General features: G+C 58.5%; 1 protein-coding gene across 4 annotated transcripts in view; it reads left to right on the top strand.

Annotated features, from left to right (window-relative positions):
* The first annotated feature begins 294 nt into the window (after nt 1-294).
* MOB2 (MOB kinase activator 2) overlaps nt 295-18050 on the top strand; it is a 78309-nt gene continuing 60553 nt past the window's right edge. Inside the window, exons 1-2 of one of the 4 annotated variants that reach the window (XM_081797578.1) lie at nt 336-402; nt 7558-7731. Coding sequence is in view for 3 of the 4 variants with exons in the window: in XM_031036795.2 (XP_030892655.2) it covers nt 3836-4140 (305 nt within the window). In the remaining variant the exon portion in view is untranslated. Of the gene's footprint in view, nt 403-1689; nt 3263-3757; nt 4141-7557; nt 7732-18050 lie in introns of those variants that run through there. The other 3 variants (XM_081797576.1, XM_081797575.1, XM_031036795.2) reach the window with 3 other exon arrangements.

Genomic DNA, 18050 nt, shown 5'->3' with positions numbered 1-18050 from the left:
GGGTGTGAGGGGTCAGCCCGGGGTGTGAGGGGTCGCCCGGAGTGTGAGGGGACATCTGGGGAGTGAGGGGACATCCTGGGTGTGAGGGGACATCCGGGGCATTGGGGGCTGTCCGGGAGCGGGGCGCCACGGGAGGGGTGGGGTGGAGGTGTAAGAGGGGAAAGCAAGAAAGGGGAGGAGGGCTCGGCTCGAGATCCAGGCTGGGCCGGTGGGGGCCGCAGAGGCCGCCGGGACTACGTTTCCCGGCAGGCGGCGCGCGGGCGCGTCACTTCCTGCGGCGCCCGCGGCGCGCGTGTGGGAGAGTGCGAGCGAGTGTTTACTTCCGGCCGCCGCCGCCGCCGCGGGCTGAGGGCCGAGCGTGTCGGGCGGCGGGCCCCGAGCAGCCATGGACTGGCTCATGGGGTGAGTTGGGCGGCCGGGCGGGCGGGCCGGGGCCGCACTGGGGTCGCAGGGCGCGCTGCGGGCGGCGCCGCTCAAGGGCGTCGGGCCGGGGCGGAGCGGGCTGGGCGGGCGAGGGGCGTCTGCTCGGGGACGGGGTCGCGGACGCGAGCCGCTCGGAGCGGGGCCGGGGCCGGCCTGGGCAGGACAGGCGCCCGCGCCGAGCCGCCGGACGTCGGGCGGCCGGGGACGTCGGGCGGCAGCCGCTCTCGCCGGGCGCCGCGGGGAACTGGCTCCGGAAGAAAGAACTTTCACGCCGGCCGGGCACCGCTCCTCGGAAGCGGGGAGGAGAAGCCGAACGGCCCAAGTTCGCTGGCACGGCCGCCGGGCTCGGGGCGAGGCTGCAGGGGAGGCAGGGTGCCGCGGGCGAGGCGTCCGCCGCGGGCGGCGGGCCGGAGGGTGGAGTAGGAAGGAAGCATCGGGCCGGCAGCCGCGGGCGGCTCTCCCTCCGGTGCGCTGTCGGTGCGGCTTGCTGGAAGCTGGAGCAGCAAAGGTGAGACGTCACGTCGCCTTCAGAAAGTTACTCCGACTCAGGGACCCTCCGTCGGAACTTTCCTGTGTTTGAGGGACGAGAAGGCACTTCTCGCCAGCGGCGTGGTCCTTCTCCCGTCTCTGCTTGGCTCTCGTTTTCATCCCCCCCACCCCCGGGGGCAGGGCGGGGCAGTCATCCCAGGGGCTTGGGCTGCGAGCGGGGAGCTGTTGCCGTTGGCCTGGGGCTGGTGGAAGTGCTTGTCTGACGCCGAAGTCCTGGAAGGGAGGCGCAAGGTCGGATGGACGTTTTGTCTGTGGGTGCGGCGGGTGCCTGCGCGGCGCAGGGCGGAGGGGAGGGTGCCGTCAGGATAACCGAGGAGATGGGTCAGAGCCATTCTGGCCTGCCGCTCGGCTGGAGGCCAGCGAAGGGGAAGCCGGGGGAGGCGAGCCCACGAGGGCTGGGTGGACCAAGAGGCCAGAGGGACGTGCCCAGCGTGGCCGGGGGCCAGAGGGCGGTGTGCGCGGGGTTCGCAGGACCACGGCGGGGCCGCCGCTCAGCAGGCTTCTGGGAGCGGCAGACTGCCGTCCCAGCCCTGCAGCTTGTTGGCCCTGTGACTTGGGGTGATCGCTGCACCTCCTCCAGACCTGCTCTTTTAAAGTCTTCTGTGAAGTGGAAAGTGTAGGGCTCTGGAAGGGTAAACCAAGGTAGTCAAGGAAAGCGCTTCGCACACTGCTTGGCGTTGGTGAGTGTTGGCCGCTGTTAGTGTGGAGATCGGGTTTGTAGGAGGCCTTTGTAACCCACAGGCGCTGAGCGTTGAGGCCACGCAGCTGTGTTTGCTTTTTTTGAATCACAGATGCTTTCTGACTTTATTGGGAGGAACTATGTTGGAGGCCACCTGGCCTCCCAGGGAGTCTGTTTCAGGGAAGTAGACTATTGATTGGGTGGGTTGAATTCACCGTGCTTTGTGTCGGAAGTCTGGGGTTGTTGAGGAGGCAGCTGATGGTTATTTTGTCTGTGTGTGTGTTCCTGTCCATGAGAAGCAGGTATTCTGTGCTGACCAGCAGACAGTCTTTTAAACTGACTGGGTTCTGTGCTTTGTCCACTTTACTGTCATCATTGTGAATATCCAGAAATTAACCCCACAGTTAGGCTTGCCAAGGACGGGTTCTTGAGGCCCTCGTCAAGACTTTGGGAAGCAGGCGGTCATCTGGGTGAGGTCAGTGGAGCCCTCCCCTCCTGGGTCCCGTGCTGAGGAGGCTGGTCCAGGTGCTGGAGGAAGACAGCTCTGAAAGGGACATGGCCTGGAGCTGCTGCTTCCATGGGCCCTGGAAAGGGAAGGAGCCTTTACTGCTGTCTGGCTATAAAATAGGCAGCTCCAAAGGACACCAGAGATCTCAAAAGAGGGATTAGGATGGAGTTTGGTTATCTTTGTGTGTTTCTAATTTTAGTGGATTGCACAGTGGACATTTTGAATTATGAATTCTTCAACAGTTCCTTAATTGTGAATCCCCCTGCCCTTTTTAAACAAAAGTGATAGGATTTCAGTTGTCAAGTAGTGATGTTCCTCCAGAGCTTGTTTTCAAGGTATTATCATCCAGGACGTGAGAGCTGGGAGGGCCCCGTGCCCTCTGCCCCTCCCACATGTTTACTGAGCATCTGCTGTAGAAAAGGGGGAGGCTGAGGCCTCTGCTTTCCAACTGCAGATCAAGGTGGAAGCAGAGGCCCCCCCACCCACTCCGTCCCTCCCTGTGGTCCGACCCTCCTTGAGGAGAGCCAGCCAGTGGCAGGTGAAGGAGCGCGCCCCTGCCAGGCACCTTTGTGTGATCAGTGCTGGGGCTTTAGTTGGCCATTAACCCTTTAACTGGTTTTCAGCCTGCAAGAATTGAGGAAGTGTGTTAAACACTATTTCTTGATTATTTTTATTAATTCACACCATTATTATCAACCAGGTAGTTTGGGATGTGGTTCTCTTCTTATGTTTTAAACAGTTTTTGTTTTTTTTTTAAGAAAGAGTTTCTCTGCATTGGTTCATCTCAGGTGACTGTATGGACTCCGCTGTAGTAGCACACACCGCTCCTGCCTTCTCTGCTGACAGCTGTCGCCAGCAGAGCAGTGAATGGACCCACTTCCCTGTCACAGGAAGTGCTTTGCTGAGTGACATGGGCGGCCGTATCTGAGGAAAGGGAGGTCTTGCAGGAAACCTGCCAGGGGAAGCCAAGAATAACGCCAGCATGTTACGACTTGCTGTTGGAGTTTGCTGGGACTTACTTGGAGAAAAACTTGTGATGCGTAGCTTGCATCCATGTGTTTTACTGTACGTTTCCTCTGCTGGACTTGGAACTGGCTGGTGAAGTAGGTGTACAGTAATTTTTCTTTCTTTTTATAAAGAGTAATTTCTAGCTTGAAAAAGGGTCACCACCTGTGGTGTGGTCGTGTCTTTTGTCCTTGGCTATCTCCCTTCTGGACAGCTGACGACAGGATGGCGCCCCTGCCAGTGGGAAGGAAGTGAGCCCCAGAAGAGACACTGCATTAGCTGCATCAGATTCCACATGGCCTGAGACAGTGAGGGGCCCCACGGCACAGGGTGTGGTGGTGTGGGGAAAACTTTTGTCTTGTTCTTAACTGACAGTGACAGGCATTTGTGAGCAGATGATAGAAGTGCAGTTTAATTTTTACCCAACAGAAAGCACAGTCCAGAAGCTTCCAAGCATCTGGGAATGTAGAAGAGGAAATGCACGTCCTCCCACTTCGGAGTCAGGGGAGCAGATCAGCCCTCCCACGGGTCCTGGGTGGGGCCGACAGGGTGGAGTTTGCAGGGACATGCCCGCCCTGCGCCCTCCAGCCTGGGCCCACAGCCAGGGCAGGGGCAGGCACGCACAGCCCCCTTCCTGGGGCTGCCACTGCCCTGCTGCTCCTGGAGCAGTGATGAGGTGGGTGAGCTCTGTAGCTGAGAGCTCTCTGGCTCTGGATGGAGACCCACCTCCGGGGTTGACAGTTGTACACGGAGTGCGATGGAAGTTGGTGCTCTTGGTCAGCGGGCAGGTATTTCTAAATGGCCGCAGGGCTTTCTGGCCTGTCTGGCTTTGCCTTCAGGAATCTTGCGCTAAGTTGAAGGAGATAGAATCCTGTGCGCATGTACTTGTGTGGGGATTTCGTGGGGTGCTGATGACTTTTTCTTTGCACTTTGCCTCAGGGGAGGACGTTGCCTGGAATGACAGACCCCACCTGAGGTGAGGACACCCCGACTGAACTTGCTTGGGTCTCTAGCCTTTTTTTAACAGCCTCATTGAGGGATAATTTACATACCATAAAGGTTGCATGTTTTAAGTATAACAATTAGGTGACTTTTAGTAAAATCACAGGGTTGTGTAGCTGTCAACACTGTTTAACTTGCAAATGTTGCCATCAGCCCAAAGGAGCCTTGTGTCGTCAACATTTCATACAGATACAGTCACAACATGAGGTCTTCTGTGACCTGTTCACTTAGCATATATAATGTTTTAAAAGTTTGTTCGTGTTGTGCACGTATCAACGATCAGTCCTTTTCATTGCCAAATGATATTCTGGGGTACGGAGATCTGCGTACTTTGCTCCTCTGTTGATATCTGGATTGTTCCCACTTTTTGCCCATCATGAGTGATGCTGCTGTGACCCAGCCTTTTCCCACGGTGAGCTGGACCACTTCCTAAGCTGAGGAGACCGCCGGGTTTGACTGCATTCACTGTCTGTCGTGGGCCCGGCCCTGGGCCTCCAAGATCAGGGAGACACAGTTTCTGCTTTCCCAGGCTGGCACAGAAGGGCCACGGACATGGGAGACGGAGCGTGGAGGAGTGAATGAGGTGGAGCTGGAGGTGGGGAGGCCAGGCTGTCAGGGTGGCTCAGAGCAGGGGTGCTCTTTTGGCTCCTGTGGGAAGACGCACAGGAATTTTCCAGGTAGGAAGGAGGGAAGGTCCTGGCCCAGGCCTGTGCAGAGGTGTGGAGGCTTCAGTGGCAAAAGTGTCCTCCCACCGTTGACCCCGTGGAGCTGTGATTGCGGGACACTTCCAGGGACAGCTGCTGGTCTGATGGCTCCACCCAGGCAGTCCGTAGGGCCTGGGTCTGCTGAGGTGCTTGCCTGGGGCTGATCTGCATTCAGCTTCCCTTTGAAGAGAGCAGCGGTCACATGGACCCCTTCGTTCGACGAGCCCTGTGCACCCGGGAGCTCTCAGCAGCACCTCATTTCTCATTTGTCCCTGTGCTTGGAGTGTCCCCGGGAGCCTTGTGCAGAGTGTCCTCGAAGTTGTGCCTCTGGTGGGAGATAGGATGGGAACTCAGCGGAGGTGCTGCAGAAACGCCTTGCCGGGGAGCAGGTGGTTGGGCGGGAAGCGTTGCCGGCCTTGGGCAGGGCAGCCTGTCTTCATTGCAAGGGCTTCCGAGACATCCGCAGCCCGGGAGGGCCTGGGTCCGCCCTTGTCCGTGTCCTGCCTCTGGCCTTTGTCCTGCTGTTCTTAGCACCGCGTGCCACCACCCAGAGTCCTGGAAAAGCCAGATGGCACTGGGACGCAGGCTGCCAGACCTTGTCAACAGCTAGGCGCAGCTTGGGAGGGGTTCCCTGGGTACAGCGGGGCCATCGTCAGCTCTAAGGTCCCTTGTGGGAGGGAGCGTGGCCTCCACTGTGGCCCTGTGGTTTAGGAAGGTGGGTGTTGGAGGCCTCGGGGGGGATGCCTGTGCTGGCGTTCCGTTGTCCCGGCACTTCCTGCATCGCCCTGTGGTGGTCCCAGAAACTCAGACACAGCCAAACCCCATGCTCTTGACTGTTGTGAACGTGCTTGTGTGGCAAGTGAGGTACTCGGTGAGGTGCGCTCTGCACTTTTTTCGGGCACCTGGACACTGGGAGCTGGTCGGGGAGCTGGTCTTGGCCCCCTCTGGTGACTCGTGTGTGCCTTTCCTCCTGCCGGTGTCGGCCTGTCCGGAAGAGGAGGAGGTGCGTGCTGTTCCTGTATGACTTGGTGGGAGTGCCTCCCGCTCTTTGTCTCCCCATGTTTGTTTTTCTTTCTGTACAGGATTTCTCCTGGCTGGGGCACACCCATCCGTGTTGAGTGCTGCTCTGTAGAACCCTGCCTGGGAACGTGGAAGTAGGAACAATCGAAACTGGGGAGTGAACTGTGGAAGCTTAGAGAAGGAGGTGGTGGTGGGTGGGGTGTCCCGGCCACGTGGGAGCTGTGGTGCTGTTCCTGCATGGAACTGTGTGGCTTTGGGCTGTGGCCACATTCACGTTGTCATCTTCAGGTTCCTTTCTCTTTGAAGACGGCTTCCTTTGCTAGCTTGAAAGAGCTGAAAATGCCCAGTTGCTGGGGTGGGACATTCATTCTTTTCCTTCCTGTAGCTGTTCCTGGGTACATCCCAGGGATAGCATGGTGTGTGGTCACGACCTACGACTGAACGCATCTTTTTGTTTGTTTGGAATGTTGCTAGTATGTTGGGTAATGGTGGCAATTTTTGGTGTTAATTGAGCATTTCTGGTGGCAATTTTTGGTTAGTGTTAATTGAGCATTTCTGTGTAGGGTGAGGGCACAGAGCTCCCACAGAGGCATGCAGCTTCTCCCCCAAAAGGCAGGTTGACGTTGGAAAGCAGGGACGTATGCCGTCTTTCCCCTTAGGGTCAAGAAACCTTTCTCCACCAGTCTTTGCACCAGGCTGGCCCTGGGCTAGCGGAATGTTCTCTCCAACAGCATGGCACCTCTGGAGTTCCACTGTGTTGGGGCTTGGCCTGCATTGCCCGCACCCAGCGGAGTGGTCAGCCCCCACTTCATTGGCTGTGTCCTCCAAGGGCAGCGGGGAGAGCCCCCCTGAATGGCTTGCTGGTTCGACTCCCAGCAATAGTATGGGAGGCTTAGCCAGGTTGTAGGTGTGCGCCCCACATCCAGTCCTGGGCTCCACTGTACTTGGCCCCACTGTGCCAGATATACGTGTCTCTCTTCTAGGGCCTGTCTTAGCAGTTTCTCAGCTTGGGCTTTGGGTGTTGTCTGTTGCTCTCAAATGAACCCAGGACTTAGTGTCTCCAAACGAGGACCACCACCTCTCCCAACTTTGTGGGTTGATGGGTAGGGGCCTCAGTTTCCCCATATGGCCTCTCTGCACATGGACTCTGGAGCAGGGTTCTCAGACTTTTTGGTCTCAAGCCCCCCCTTACATTCTTAAAAATTATTGAGCTTGTACGGGTTATAGCTATCAACATTTACCATATTAGAAGTTAGAGTCAAGGGGCGCCTGGGTGGCTCAGTCGGTTAAGTGTCTGCCCTCGGCTCAGGTCGTGGTCCCAGGGTCCTGGGATCGAGCCCTGCATCGGGCTCCCTGCTTGGTGGGGAGTCTGCTTCTCCCTCTGCCACTCCCCCTGCTTGTGTTCCCTCTCTCGCTGTCTCTCTCTGTCAAATAAATAAATAAAATTAAAAAAAAAAAAAGTTGAAGTCAAGAAATTTGTAAAAATATTCTTTAATTCATTTAAAAAGAATAATAAACCCAGTGTATGTTAGCATAAAAATTTTTTTGATGAAAAAATAACTATTTTGTAGAATAAAAAGCGTGACACGAATGGTCTGACTTTTTTGCAACTCTCATGAGCCAGATCCTTATCTGCTTCTGGGTTCATTCTGTTATAATCTTACAAGTCTCGTCGCTTCTGGAAAGCTGTGCATGGGTGCGAGCATGGGAGAGGCGAGTTCCGTCTTCATGTGGTTAGGAGAAGCGCTCTAACCTTGGCCCCCAGGCTACACTTCAGGCGCGTGGCAGGGCTCTCCGCGTGGCCTTGCTCCAGAGCAGAGCCACGGTGGAAGCTGTTGGAGGTGAGTTCGCCTGTGCTGTGCTGTGTTGGCCACAGACAGGTAAGTCACGGAGCCACCTCTCGAAGAAGGGGTCTCCCGTGTGGGGAGGGGCCGTGGCTGGCAGCCCCCTCTGCAGACCAGGGTGCACGGGTGGGAATGCTGGGTCTGTTATCCCTGGGAGTCCGGGTGTTTGTAGCAGCTCTGAGCCTTTCATTCGGGTGGCAGGTGAGGTCTGTCAAGAGAAGGTGCCCAGGTGGACTTTTCTGCCCAGAGGTGTTTAGGACAATGTGGCTCAGGGACCAGATGCTTCAGGGTTGAATCCTGACTCTGCAGCTTCATTAGGGCTCCCTGAGCCTCAGTTTGCTCATCTGCAACACGGCCCCGGGAGTCCCCTTCCTAGCCGTGGTTGGGGGATTTTGTGAGGTGTCCACACGTAGCGTGAGTGCGCCCCAGGGGGATGTTGTGGAGAACCCCGCCTCCCCCAGCTGACATGGGGCTCAGCACCAGCCTGGCCTGTAACTCCTCCTTGGAACCCTGGGGCGGGGTTGGGGTGGGAGTCGTCCCTGTGCTGCCCGCCCCCGGCCTGGGGCTTGCTGTGGGTGTGGCTTTGGCTTGCGGGCACAGCACCCGCAGCAGCACGGTACCCGCGGCCCCCTCTGGGCAGGGCCCGGTGTGTGCAAGGTACATCCCTCTCGCCATCCCACCGCCTTCCCTCTCAGCGTGTCCTCACTGAGCGCCTCACGGTGCTGCAGCCCCTAGAGCCGGGCTGCCGCCCAGCATGTCACTTGGTCACTGTCACATCTGCTTGCTCTTGGAGAGCTGCTGTTGTGTGCAGGTAGCCCTGGTGTCCTGGTCCCTAAGGAGAGCCCAGTCTGACGGCCACACTGTCCTGTGGGCCCAGCTGCTCTCAGGACTGCAAGGTTGGCACCCGGAGCATAGCCCAGGGCTTTTGTGGCAGGTCTGGCTTTCCAGGGTGCCCGCGGGCAGAGGGCAGGAGTCCAGGGGCTTGGCACTCTCAGAGGCTGCCTGACGCCATCCCCAGTGGACAGCACCATTCCCAGAGCTGTGGGGCCCGAGCTGGGAAAATGTCGTCATGCCAGGCTGGCCCCCCCGCCAGATGCCAGCACCTCTGCTGAGACAGCCCCAGTGTGGTCGGAAGGGCGCTGGCGAGCCCCGTTTGCTCTCCCACCTCCACCTTTGTGCTTGGGGCTTGCCAGGCCGTCCCTCGGGTCCCGCCCCCAGCCTGTCCTGATGCCTTTGCAGGACGGCTCGCACGCATGCTGCCGCCCGGGTAGCGACGGCACGGCCGCCTTTGTCACCAAGGGCGTGGGGCCGGGGCTGCTTATCCCTGGGGTCTGCCCCCTTCTGCATAGGCTGAGAGGGTGCCGGCCTGGGAGGTGCGGTTGGCCCTGGCTTGGCCTCACCGAGACCGGCTCTTGGTCAGTACCCGTTAATTTTTCCCAGAGCGTTTGAGAGGTGTGTCCTTGCTCCTGCCCGCACCCTCCTTGTTCATCTTTCCGCTCCGTCCTGGCCCTCCGCACAGCCATCTGGCCGGAGCATTCTTCCCACGGCAGAGCTCCGTATTGCCCTCTCCCTCGCCTCCCTGCTGGGGGCAGCCGCACACAGACCCACTCTCTTACCACCCTTCCCCTCGTGGGCTCAGGTGCCTGGCCTGTGCCAGTGCCTGCTCCCCACCCCCCACCTCCTCCTGTGCCGTCCCAGCGCCGAGACCCCACTGCCTTCCGTCCTCCCCGCTCTGTCCTCCCATCCCTTTCTTCCCCCCCCCCACATCCGGGCCTGCTGGGGGGTGGTCACGCCTATGCTGGCAGTGAAGTTCAGGAGCAGAGACCATGCCCAGTGCCCCCGCCTGCGCGCGAGTGGCCTCGAAAAGGAGGCGTCTGCTTTAGCATGAGCCATGTGCCCCCACGGAGGTGTCTGATCCTGAGTGGGCAGTGCCCCGGTGTCCATTCTCCATCATCTCGGCCCTCTGGTCGGGGGAGCCGTTGCCCTGAGCCTGCTTCAGGATGCACAACATTGCTTTTCACCTTGGCCTTATTTCTCTCAACAGCTTGTTGAGGCAGCAACGAGGGGTCTGTCCGAGCTGCGGTTAGGCTTGCCTCTGCACCTGGGTGACCATTTCTCCCGACTGCTTCTCCACCTGCGGAGTGAAGAAGCAGGCCCAGCCCTGTGAGGGCCAGCAGCACAGGAGGAGCCACGTGTCCCGGGCAGTTTGTGGCTTTCACCGCGCTTGTTCCAGGGAGGGCTGCCACCTTTTCTCCCTGTCTGCCCCTCCCTGGGCAGGCCTTTGAGGAGGCCATGGGGACCTGGCCTCAACTTGGTGCTTTAGTTGCTGTCAAGCAGGTGATTTGGTGAGAACCAAGGCCATGCCCGCGACACTCCATGGGGCGGAGACTGTGCTCCCTCGTCAAACACACATGGTCCGTCAGCACAGGACATTGAGCCAGCAGCAGGTTCCAATCTTGTAGGCCCCCAGATCCCACGCTCAGGGCCCGTCGGTTCAGTCCAGCCTCCCGGGTAGGCTCTGGGTTCTGCACATAACTGCGGCCCCTCTGGCCCATCCTGTGGGTTCCTTGGGAACTGTGGGGCCACAGAGAGGAGCACAGAGGATCGCCCCTCCAGGAGGGAGAGGAGAAGGTGGGCATTTGCACCCAGCCCCAGCTGCTCATTAAGTAGGTGCTTCCAAAACAAATACGCTTCCAGGCTCTGGCTGTTTTCATTTCAAGGCTGCTCCCTACCTGCTAGGGCTGTCTCCCCCTTACTGTCAGCCTGAGGTGCGGGGACGGAGGAGGGGGGCTGACTGGGAGTCGCTTCCTGTGGTGCAGATGGCTGCCCGTGGCCACGTGTCCTTGAGGGCACGCGGCCGGTGTCCCTCTGGAGGCAGAGCTGGACTCTGGAATGTGAGTAGCACCTGCCTGGCAGAGCATTGGCCTGTTGTGCTCCCGCCTGTAGGCCGCTTTGGCCCAGGGATGCCTTTGGGGAGGGGTCGCTCCCAGCCCGTGGAGCAGCAGTGAATGCCCCGGACCCTAACCCTGCAGCCAGGCCTCCCTGCCTGCAGCCAGGACTCTGAGTGAAAGGAAGGGAAGACTGAAGTCCACAGGGAAGGTACTGCCAGAGGTGGGGAGGGAGCCGGGGATGGGGATTAGGGAGTGCACGTGTGATGAGCACCCGGCGATGTATGGAAGTGTGCAGTGGCTGGATCGTACCCCTAAAACTAGCCTTACACTGTAGGCTAACTATCTGGGATTTCAATACAAACTAAAAATAACCCATCCGGCAGCAGGCGTCACAGCACACAGCCTTCCCCTCTGACACTCCCGCAGTGGTTTAGAAGCCCCAGCCACCAGCCCCTGGGGCGGGCCTCTCCTTCAGGGCAGTTTATCCCTTCAGCCAGCCTGTCTCTGCTTAACCCTGGCTCCCCGAAGCAGACCCCTTTGATAGGGTCACGAGGACTGTCTCCAATTCAAAGAATGGGGGCACCGGCATAGTGTTCCCAGCAGGGGCAGTGGGAGGGGGCGCCTGGGAGGTGATATTTACCGAGTGGGCCCCCAGGTCCGGCCGTGGGTCCAGCAGCAGGTCCAGCAGCGTAGAGGGCACTGCAGGCCAACGGGAGACAGCTGTGTGCTCCTGTCACTGCAACTTTATCTTGGTAGTGACTTCCTGACCGCTGCTGGGGGCTGGAAGTGAAGGTGTGGGCCGCAGGGCTGGTCCTGTGTGGCCTTCCAGGTCCTTATCCTCCTCGGCCTGTTTCATTTCCATAGAAGTGGGAGTGAGCCAGTTTTCTTTACTGCGTGGCGGCCATGGTTATATGTGATTGAGGTTGCCCACGTGGAGGTGCCTGGCACCGGGGTGGCCAGTGGGGGCAGGTGAGCATGGGTCATTAGTTGATTGGGAGGAGAGGGTGGGAGGCTCTGCACTGGGAGCTCCTGGGGCATCCTCAGTCCCTTCTGGCTGCTCAGAAGGATGGGCATGTGGTGTTGGTCTCCTTGGGGTTGTAGTTTGTCTTCTCAGACCAGCCGTGTGCGGTGGCCCTGCGTCGACACTGCAGACATGAGCTAGCAGCACCAGCTTGGTTTCTGTGGCCACCAGGCTGCTGTACCTCTGAAGAGTGGGGACTGACTCGCACCCGCGTTTGGTTCCCCAGAGCCTGGTGCGTTGGCACGCTCAGGACCTAGTCCCTGCGTGAAGTGAGGGACGCTCCCGTTGCCCTCAGCATTGCACGGAGCAGGCTGCCGGTGGGTCTCAACCTGGAGTGATCTCGCCTGCTGAGGAGGTTTTGGTTGGGGACGTTGCAGGGGCTGGATGGGGGCTTCTGGCTCCTGGTGGGTGGAGGCCAGGGATGCTGCTCAGCATCCCGTACTGCCAAGATGACCCCACAGTGGGAACGATCCAGCTCCAGGTGTCAGCCTTGTGCAGGGGAGCCAGCCTGGGCCAGGCCAAGACCGCACGGCTGTAGGCCATGAGTCACGGGGAGCGCCCTGAGCAGCTGCGGCCCCGGTGTAGGGCTGCCCCAGGCCTTGACTGCAGTCTGCAGGTGCTGGTGATCGTCAGTGCCATGTGTGTGGCTTGGCAGGCAGAGACCTGCAGGACCAGGCCAGAGGGGGGCCTGTCACAGCAGCGTGGGCGCATTTCCCCAGCTGGTTGGGTTGGGATATACAGGGAAACGTGGGATGGGTAAAAGGCTTCCCACGTGCTGTAGGGGCGGTCTTGGGGGCTGTGCCCGGAGCCACCAGAGTGGACATGTGTGCATTTGTTGTCTCTAGTGGCTGCACCCTTTTGAGCCAATGCCGTGACCTCTGTGGAGAGTGCTCTTTGAGGCCCAGGGAGGAGAGAGAGTAGAGGGGGCAGGTGCAGGGGGCACTGGGGCGCCTGGGCCACCAAAGTGCATAAGAAGGTGGAGGTCCACTTGGATGTGCGGGGAGTCTAAGGAATCCCAAGATCTTAATTAAACACTCTGAAGAGTTTCCTGAGTATAGATATGCTGACACTCAGGTACTCCTGCATTGCCTTTTGAGCGCCTCCAGGTGTTCCTTTTTTTTTTTTTTAATTATTTTTTTATTGTTATGTTAACCCCCATACGTTACATCATTAGTTTTAGATGTAGTGTTCCATGATTCACCGTTTGTGCATAACCCCAGTGCTCCATGCAGAACGTGCCCTCCTCAATACCCATCACCAGGCTAACCCATCCTCCCACCCCCCTCCCCTCTAGAACCCTCAGTTTGTTTTTCAGAGTCCGTCGTCTCTCATGGTTCGTCTGCCTCCAGGTGTTCCTTTGTGGCCCCTGCTGGCATGGCGTGAGGGAGCAGACAGAGTCCCTGCTCCCGTGGAACTTGGTTTCACAAGTCCGTTGTAGAAACATGAAAACACAGGGAATGCAGAAATCAAAAATTGAGTGATCCCACCACCTCGAGACCGTGACTAGACGCTGAAAACTGGTGTCACACGGGGTGCGGACTCCCCCCAGCAGTCAGTGTCTGTGGCAGGAGATTAGGGTGGCCCTTGTGGGTGTGCCGTAACTCCCGTAGTCCTCCGTGGCGGGGTGTTTAGGGTGTCTTCTCCCAGCGGATAGCGGTTCCGAGCATCCGTGCACGAGTCACTGCCCAACGTTGGCATTTCCTCGGGTAGAATTCTGGAAGGGGACTGGCGGGCTCCGAAAGAGGGCCTGTGAGCGTCTTCCTGGAGAGGCTCTGCCCACTCACGTTCCTGAAAGCACTGGCATGCACTCATCTCTGCTTTGTGACCAGCTGCCTGTGTTACTCTTTTATGAAAAAAATCTTTGCCGCTTTGGTAAGTAAGGAGGGGTGTTTGGTTAGTGCACGTTTCCTTGAAGAGGGCTGAGGCTGATGTTCTCGTACTTGGAGCCCCTGTGTTCTTGGTGAATCATCTGTCTGCTCTTTGTGTGCAGAGTGGTCTAGCTTTCTTATGACTGGCCTGAGGTTTGTATACTTTAGGGGTATTAATCCCAAGTATTAAGATTTTAGAGTTTATTCTTAAAGGAACAAGAGCAAAGACAGAGTGGGGGAGATGCTCAAACTGGCCCAAGTGGGACTACCCCCATGACCCTGCTTCTTGCTATGTTTCCCGAGGGCATCCGTTCACGAGTTGAGCAGAGTGTGCGTTCAGCCATACTGGGACCCGGCCAGAGAACCCGGAGCGGTCCAGTGTGTGCTGGGAGACCAGAGCATTGGCTGGGGAACAGCGATGCTGCAGGGTGTGAGCGTGTTTGGGCCGAGAGAGTGAGCTCCAAGCCTTTGGCTTGGCAGCTCCGGGGCATAGCCTGGGGAGGACTGTAGGCACAGACCAGAGCTTGGCCCTGTGCGCTGCCCTTTTCCTCCTGGCTTGTGTGTGGGGGTGATCTCAGCATTCCATATTTTCTTGTACAGTCTTTATCATCACCGCCCCCCCCCCAACACTCGCACACACAAGCACACATGCATGCGTTATTGGAAGTGTGTGTACCATTTGGTTTGTTCTCTTGGGAAGAAATTCAGTTCACGTTGGTGTCATGAACTGTTCAGGAGCCCGTTGTTTGCCCAGTGCCCGTTGGGGCTGCATTTGGTCGCTGAGGCTGCAGAGAGTATTGAGAAGGCAACGTGGAGAACCTAGAACAGGGTTTCTCAAAGTGCCCCTCAAGGAGTACTCATCGTCTGAGGTGCTGGATGAGTTTGGCGTCCTCTTGGAAGCTCAGTGGACAGTAGGAGTCCTGGCTCTGAGCAGTCCCCAGGAGGATCATCATGTGAACGGTTCACACAGTGGGCGAGTCACACTCCCTCCCTTCCCCTCCCCCCCAGCCCTCTGCCCTGTGTCCTCTTGGCTGTGGGGTGAATGAACAAAGAAGGGCTGCGAAGGAATCTAGGCCGCCGATGGTGTTCTCACCCCCCAGCCCTGGCCTCCAGCTGATGATGGGCTGCAGAGAGGAGTCCTCCCAGGAGGCCTGGTGTCCTCTCGGCAGTGCCGGACAAAGTGTATTTACTTCTTGCTGTGGATGGTGTGCCGTTCCTTCCCGTGCTGGGTGAGCCGGGTAGTGGCCCAGGGCAGAAAGTGCGCCCGGCCTGAGGCTGCCCGAGCTTTCCTGAGGGTCCCTGATACGGGCTGTGCAGCTGAGGACTGTGGCTTCAGCAGGAGAACGGAGCTGGCACCTTTGTGCTCCCTCCCTTCCATAAGAGGGGCGTTTTGTGCTGCACTGGGTTTCCCACACCCAGAATAAAATACGTTATGAGTGCTGCCCCTTCAGGGCCTGGGCTTCATCTTCTCTCCCCAGACCCCCGGGTAGCATCTGCCCTACATGGTGTGGTCAGGGTGAAGGCCATGCTGGGGCACCCCGCGCCTGCCAGTGGGTAGCTGGCCAGGTGAGTTGGCAGCAGGCATGTGTCCTGTAGGCACCGCTCTTGGGAGGGGGTGCGGGCAAGGAGGCCTGGGTGCTCCTTCGGTGGTCTCGGGCATCACGGCTGCCCCCTGCGCCTCAGCACCTGGGTCACAGCTCCTGCCCTGCAGGACAGGATGGTTTTGGCTGGGACAGAGCTTGTAGCAGGCGCCTGGTGTGCGGTCGGCATGCACCTTGTTGTCATCAAGTTTCCTGGTTTCAGAGAGACGGACGTGCTTAAGCCCCAGAGAGCTCAAAGGCACCAAGAGCACACAGGCGTGTGTCTTATGGGTCACTCTGTCACCACACAGGCTGTCCCTGCTGCCTCCTGGGAGCAGGGCATCCGGGCTGAGCTCTGTATGGGGATGGGCAGAGGGGACTTGTTTCTGCCTTGGGCTTTGGTCTTGGGATGCACGTTTGCTCCTGGCTGACAGGGTGGAGACCTGTGCCTCTTCTCTGCCTGCCAGGGTTTTGAAACGCTTTGTAATTAAAATCCTTGTTTTCAAGTACATTCTATTGTTCCTGCTGGGAAGGCCTCCTACCTTTTTGGCTGAAGAAGTGCTGGGCTCAGCTGAGTTCTGTTGAGAGTTCCTGGCATTTATAATTCATGTGAAAATAAATGTGTTGTCTTGTTGTGACCTTGTTGGCTTTAGTGTACTTCCTCCAAGGCCGACTAGGAGCAGCTGTTGTTTGGTGATGCGGATGGTCCCCCCGAGGTGTTTCACTGTCTTCAGGGCGATCTGTGAGGAGCAGGGCTGCGGTTGCGAGCGGTGCTTCTTCCTGGGTGGGTGGGGGGCTTGCGCTCCGTATTGGCCTCCTCACTGGACTCACGGTTTTAAGGAGTAGTATTTATGGTTTGCTGACCCCTGCGATCTGAGCTGTCACCAGGCGGTGGCGGTGGTCCTTGGTTTGCTTGAAGAGCGTCCTCTCTCCTGAAGCTCCATGTGAGGGCACAGCCCACTGCCCTGCTGGTGGCCCTTGTGGATGGAGCTCGCATCCCTCTAGACCGGGTTCCAGGGCCCTGCCCAGCCCTGACTCGGACTTCCGCCCTGGACCACTGGGGCCTGAGATGGATGAGGGGGCCCAGGAGGCCTCAGAAGGTGGGTCTGTGCCAGCCAGTGCTGGGGCCCAGACTGCCTCCTGCCCAGCAGGCCCTTCCCTGCTCTGTGCCAGGGCTCTGGGCACTTCCAGGGGAACTCCCAGATGGAGACCTCAGGGGAGCTGCCGTGCTTTTTCGGGATGGAGCACCTCAGCCGTGTGCTGGTGGTCCTTGTACCTGGCGTCTGGCCAAGCCCTGGGGGCATTGCTGGAGCAACACACAGGCCAGGGGCCTGAGGGGTCCTGCTGTCCATGTCCTCTGCTGCCCCGAGTCTGCTTCCCGTTGCGTGCAGCGTGCTTCCTGCTCCTGTCAGCACAGCAGGGACACGTGGGTCAGGGCTGAGCAGGGGCTCGGGCCAGCGCCGGTGGCAGGCTCAGTGTGGCCAGAGGCGCTGTCCTTTGCTGTGCCGCAGACTAGCTGCAGCCCCCTCCTGCCGCCAGCGGTGTGCCTGCGGGCCGCCCTGTCGGGTCCGGAGTTACAGCCACACCCACGTGTGAGGACCGGGGCACCTTGGCGGCTGGGGCGACGGGCTGGCCTCTGGCTCCGGTGGCCCCTGTTTCTGTTCACGTGCAGTGGCAACCACGTCGTAGGAGCAGGCGCTGCTGTGCGGGACTCGGTGGCTGGGGTCTCCACAGTGTCCTGGCCCCGTGCTGACCTGGCAAGGTACTTTCTCGATCTCCAGCAGCTGGTACCTGCAGTGCCATAGGTGACGGAGGTGCCGGGCCCGGGCTGGCTTGTCCCCTGGGGGAGCAAGGATGGGACCAGGCAGTGGGAGTGGGCTGTAGCTTAGGGGCCAGAGCCAGGGCCCACGGGACTCAGGCCTTTGAGTTTATTCTGATGGTTTGTTTTTAGACCAGTGGTTCTGATATAGGATCAAGATGTGGTACCTGTAGATGTCCCCAGTTGTCCTGGTAGTGCTTTATGCTAATTCTGCTGTAATTGGGGTCACAGAGTGCTCCTGGTAACACAGCAGCTGGGAGAACAGTAATTATGGGGCCAATCTGCCCCCCAGAGCCACGTGTCCCTGCCAGGAGCAGTCCATAGGAGCACTACTGTTTTCCATGTGTCCTTTCTTTCCCAGAAGTCTGGTCCTTTGATTTCTAATACAAATAATAGAACGTCCCCTGAAATGACATTTGCAGGGGTCTAGGGTGAACACTGTACTCTTTGGCCTATGTGCCAGGGCAGGCCATGTCCTTGCTGCTCACACACCTCGTGGTTCTGGGTGCGGGCCTGGTCCAGGGGCCAGTCTAGACTGCAGGACCTCGTCAGGGCCATGGATTTGCTGGGCTCCCTCCAGGCAGGCCCTGGGGCCCTGGGCTCTCCCAGATGCAGGCACCCACATGTGGGCTTGGGGGCTGTATGTCCTTATCTTTGACTCCAATCTTCCTCAAACCACCAGAGAGCTTTCGTGTCATATTCCTGCTTAAAAGACCCTTTGTCCAAATTTCCCATCTCCCTCCAGCCCCACCCCCATTCCCGCCCCAGGGGTGCCTGCAGCCTGGTCAGCCCTCGGATGTGCCCTTTCCAACTGAGACCCCTGGCCTATGCTCATGCGGTGTTTGTGGCCTGGAGAGTCTCCCATCTGCCTGTCTTCCAAAGAAGACCTACAGATGGCCAACAGGTACCTACAAAGATGCTCATCCTCACTCATCATCAGGGAAATGCACATCAAAACCACACTGTGCTATCACCTCACACCTGTCAGAGTGGGGATCATAAAAAAGCCAGGAGATACCAAATGTTGGTTAGGATGGGGGAAAAGTGCCCTGCTGATGGAAATGTCAGTTGGTGCAGTGGGGGGTGCACTGAGGAAAACAGTATGGAGATTCCTCAAGAAATTAAAACCAGAGTTAC

This window comes from Leptonychotes weddellii, chromosome 11 (genome assembly GCF_054177405.1).
Source record: "Leptonychotes weddellii isolate Sample4059 chromosome 11, ASM5417740v2, whole genome shotgun sequence".
NCBI classification, from domain to species: domain Eukaryota; kingdom Metazoa; phylum Chordata; class Mammalia; order Carnivora; family Phocidae; genus Leptonychotes; species Leptonychotes weddellii.
This window is presented reverse-complemented; position numbering and strand designations above follow the sequence as displayed.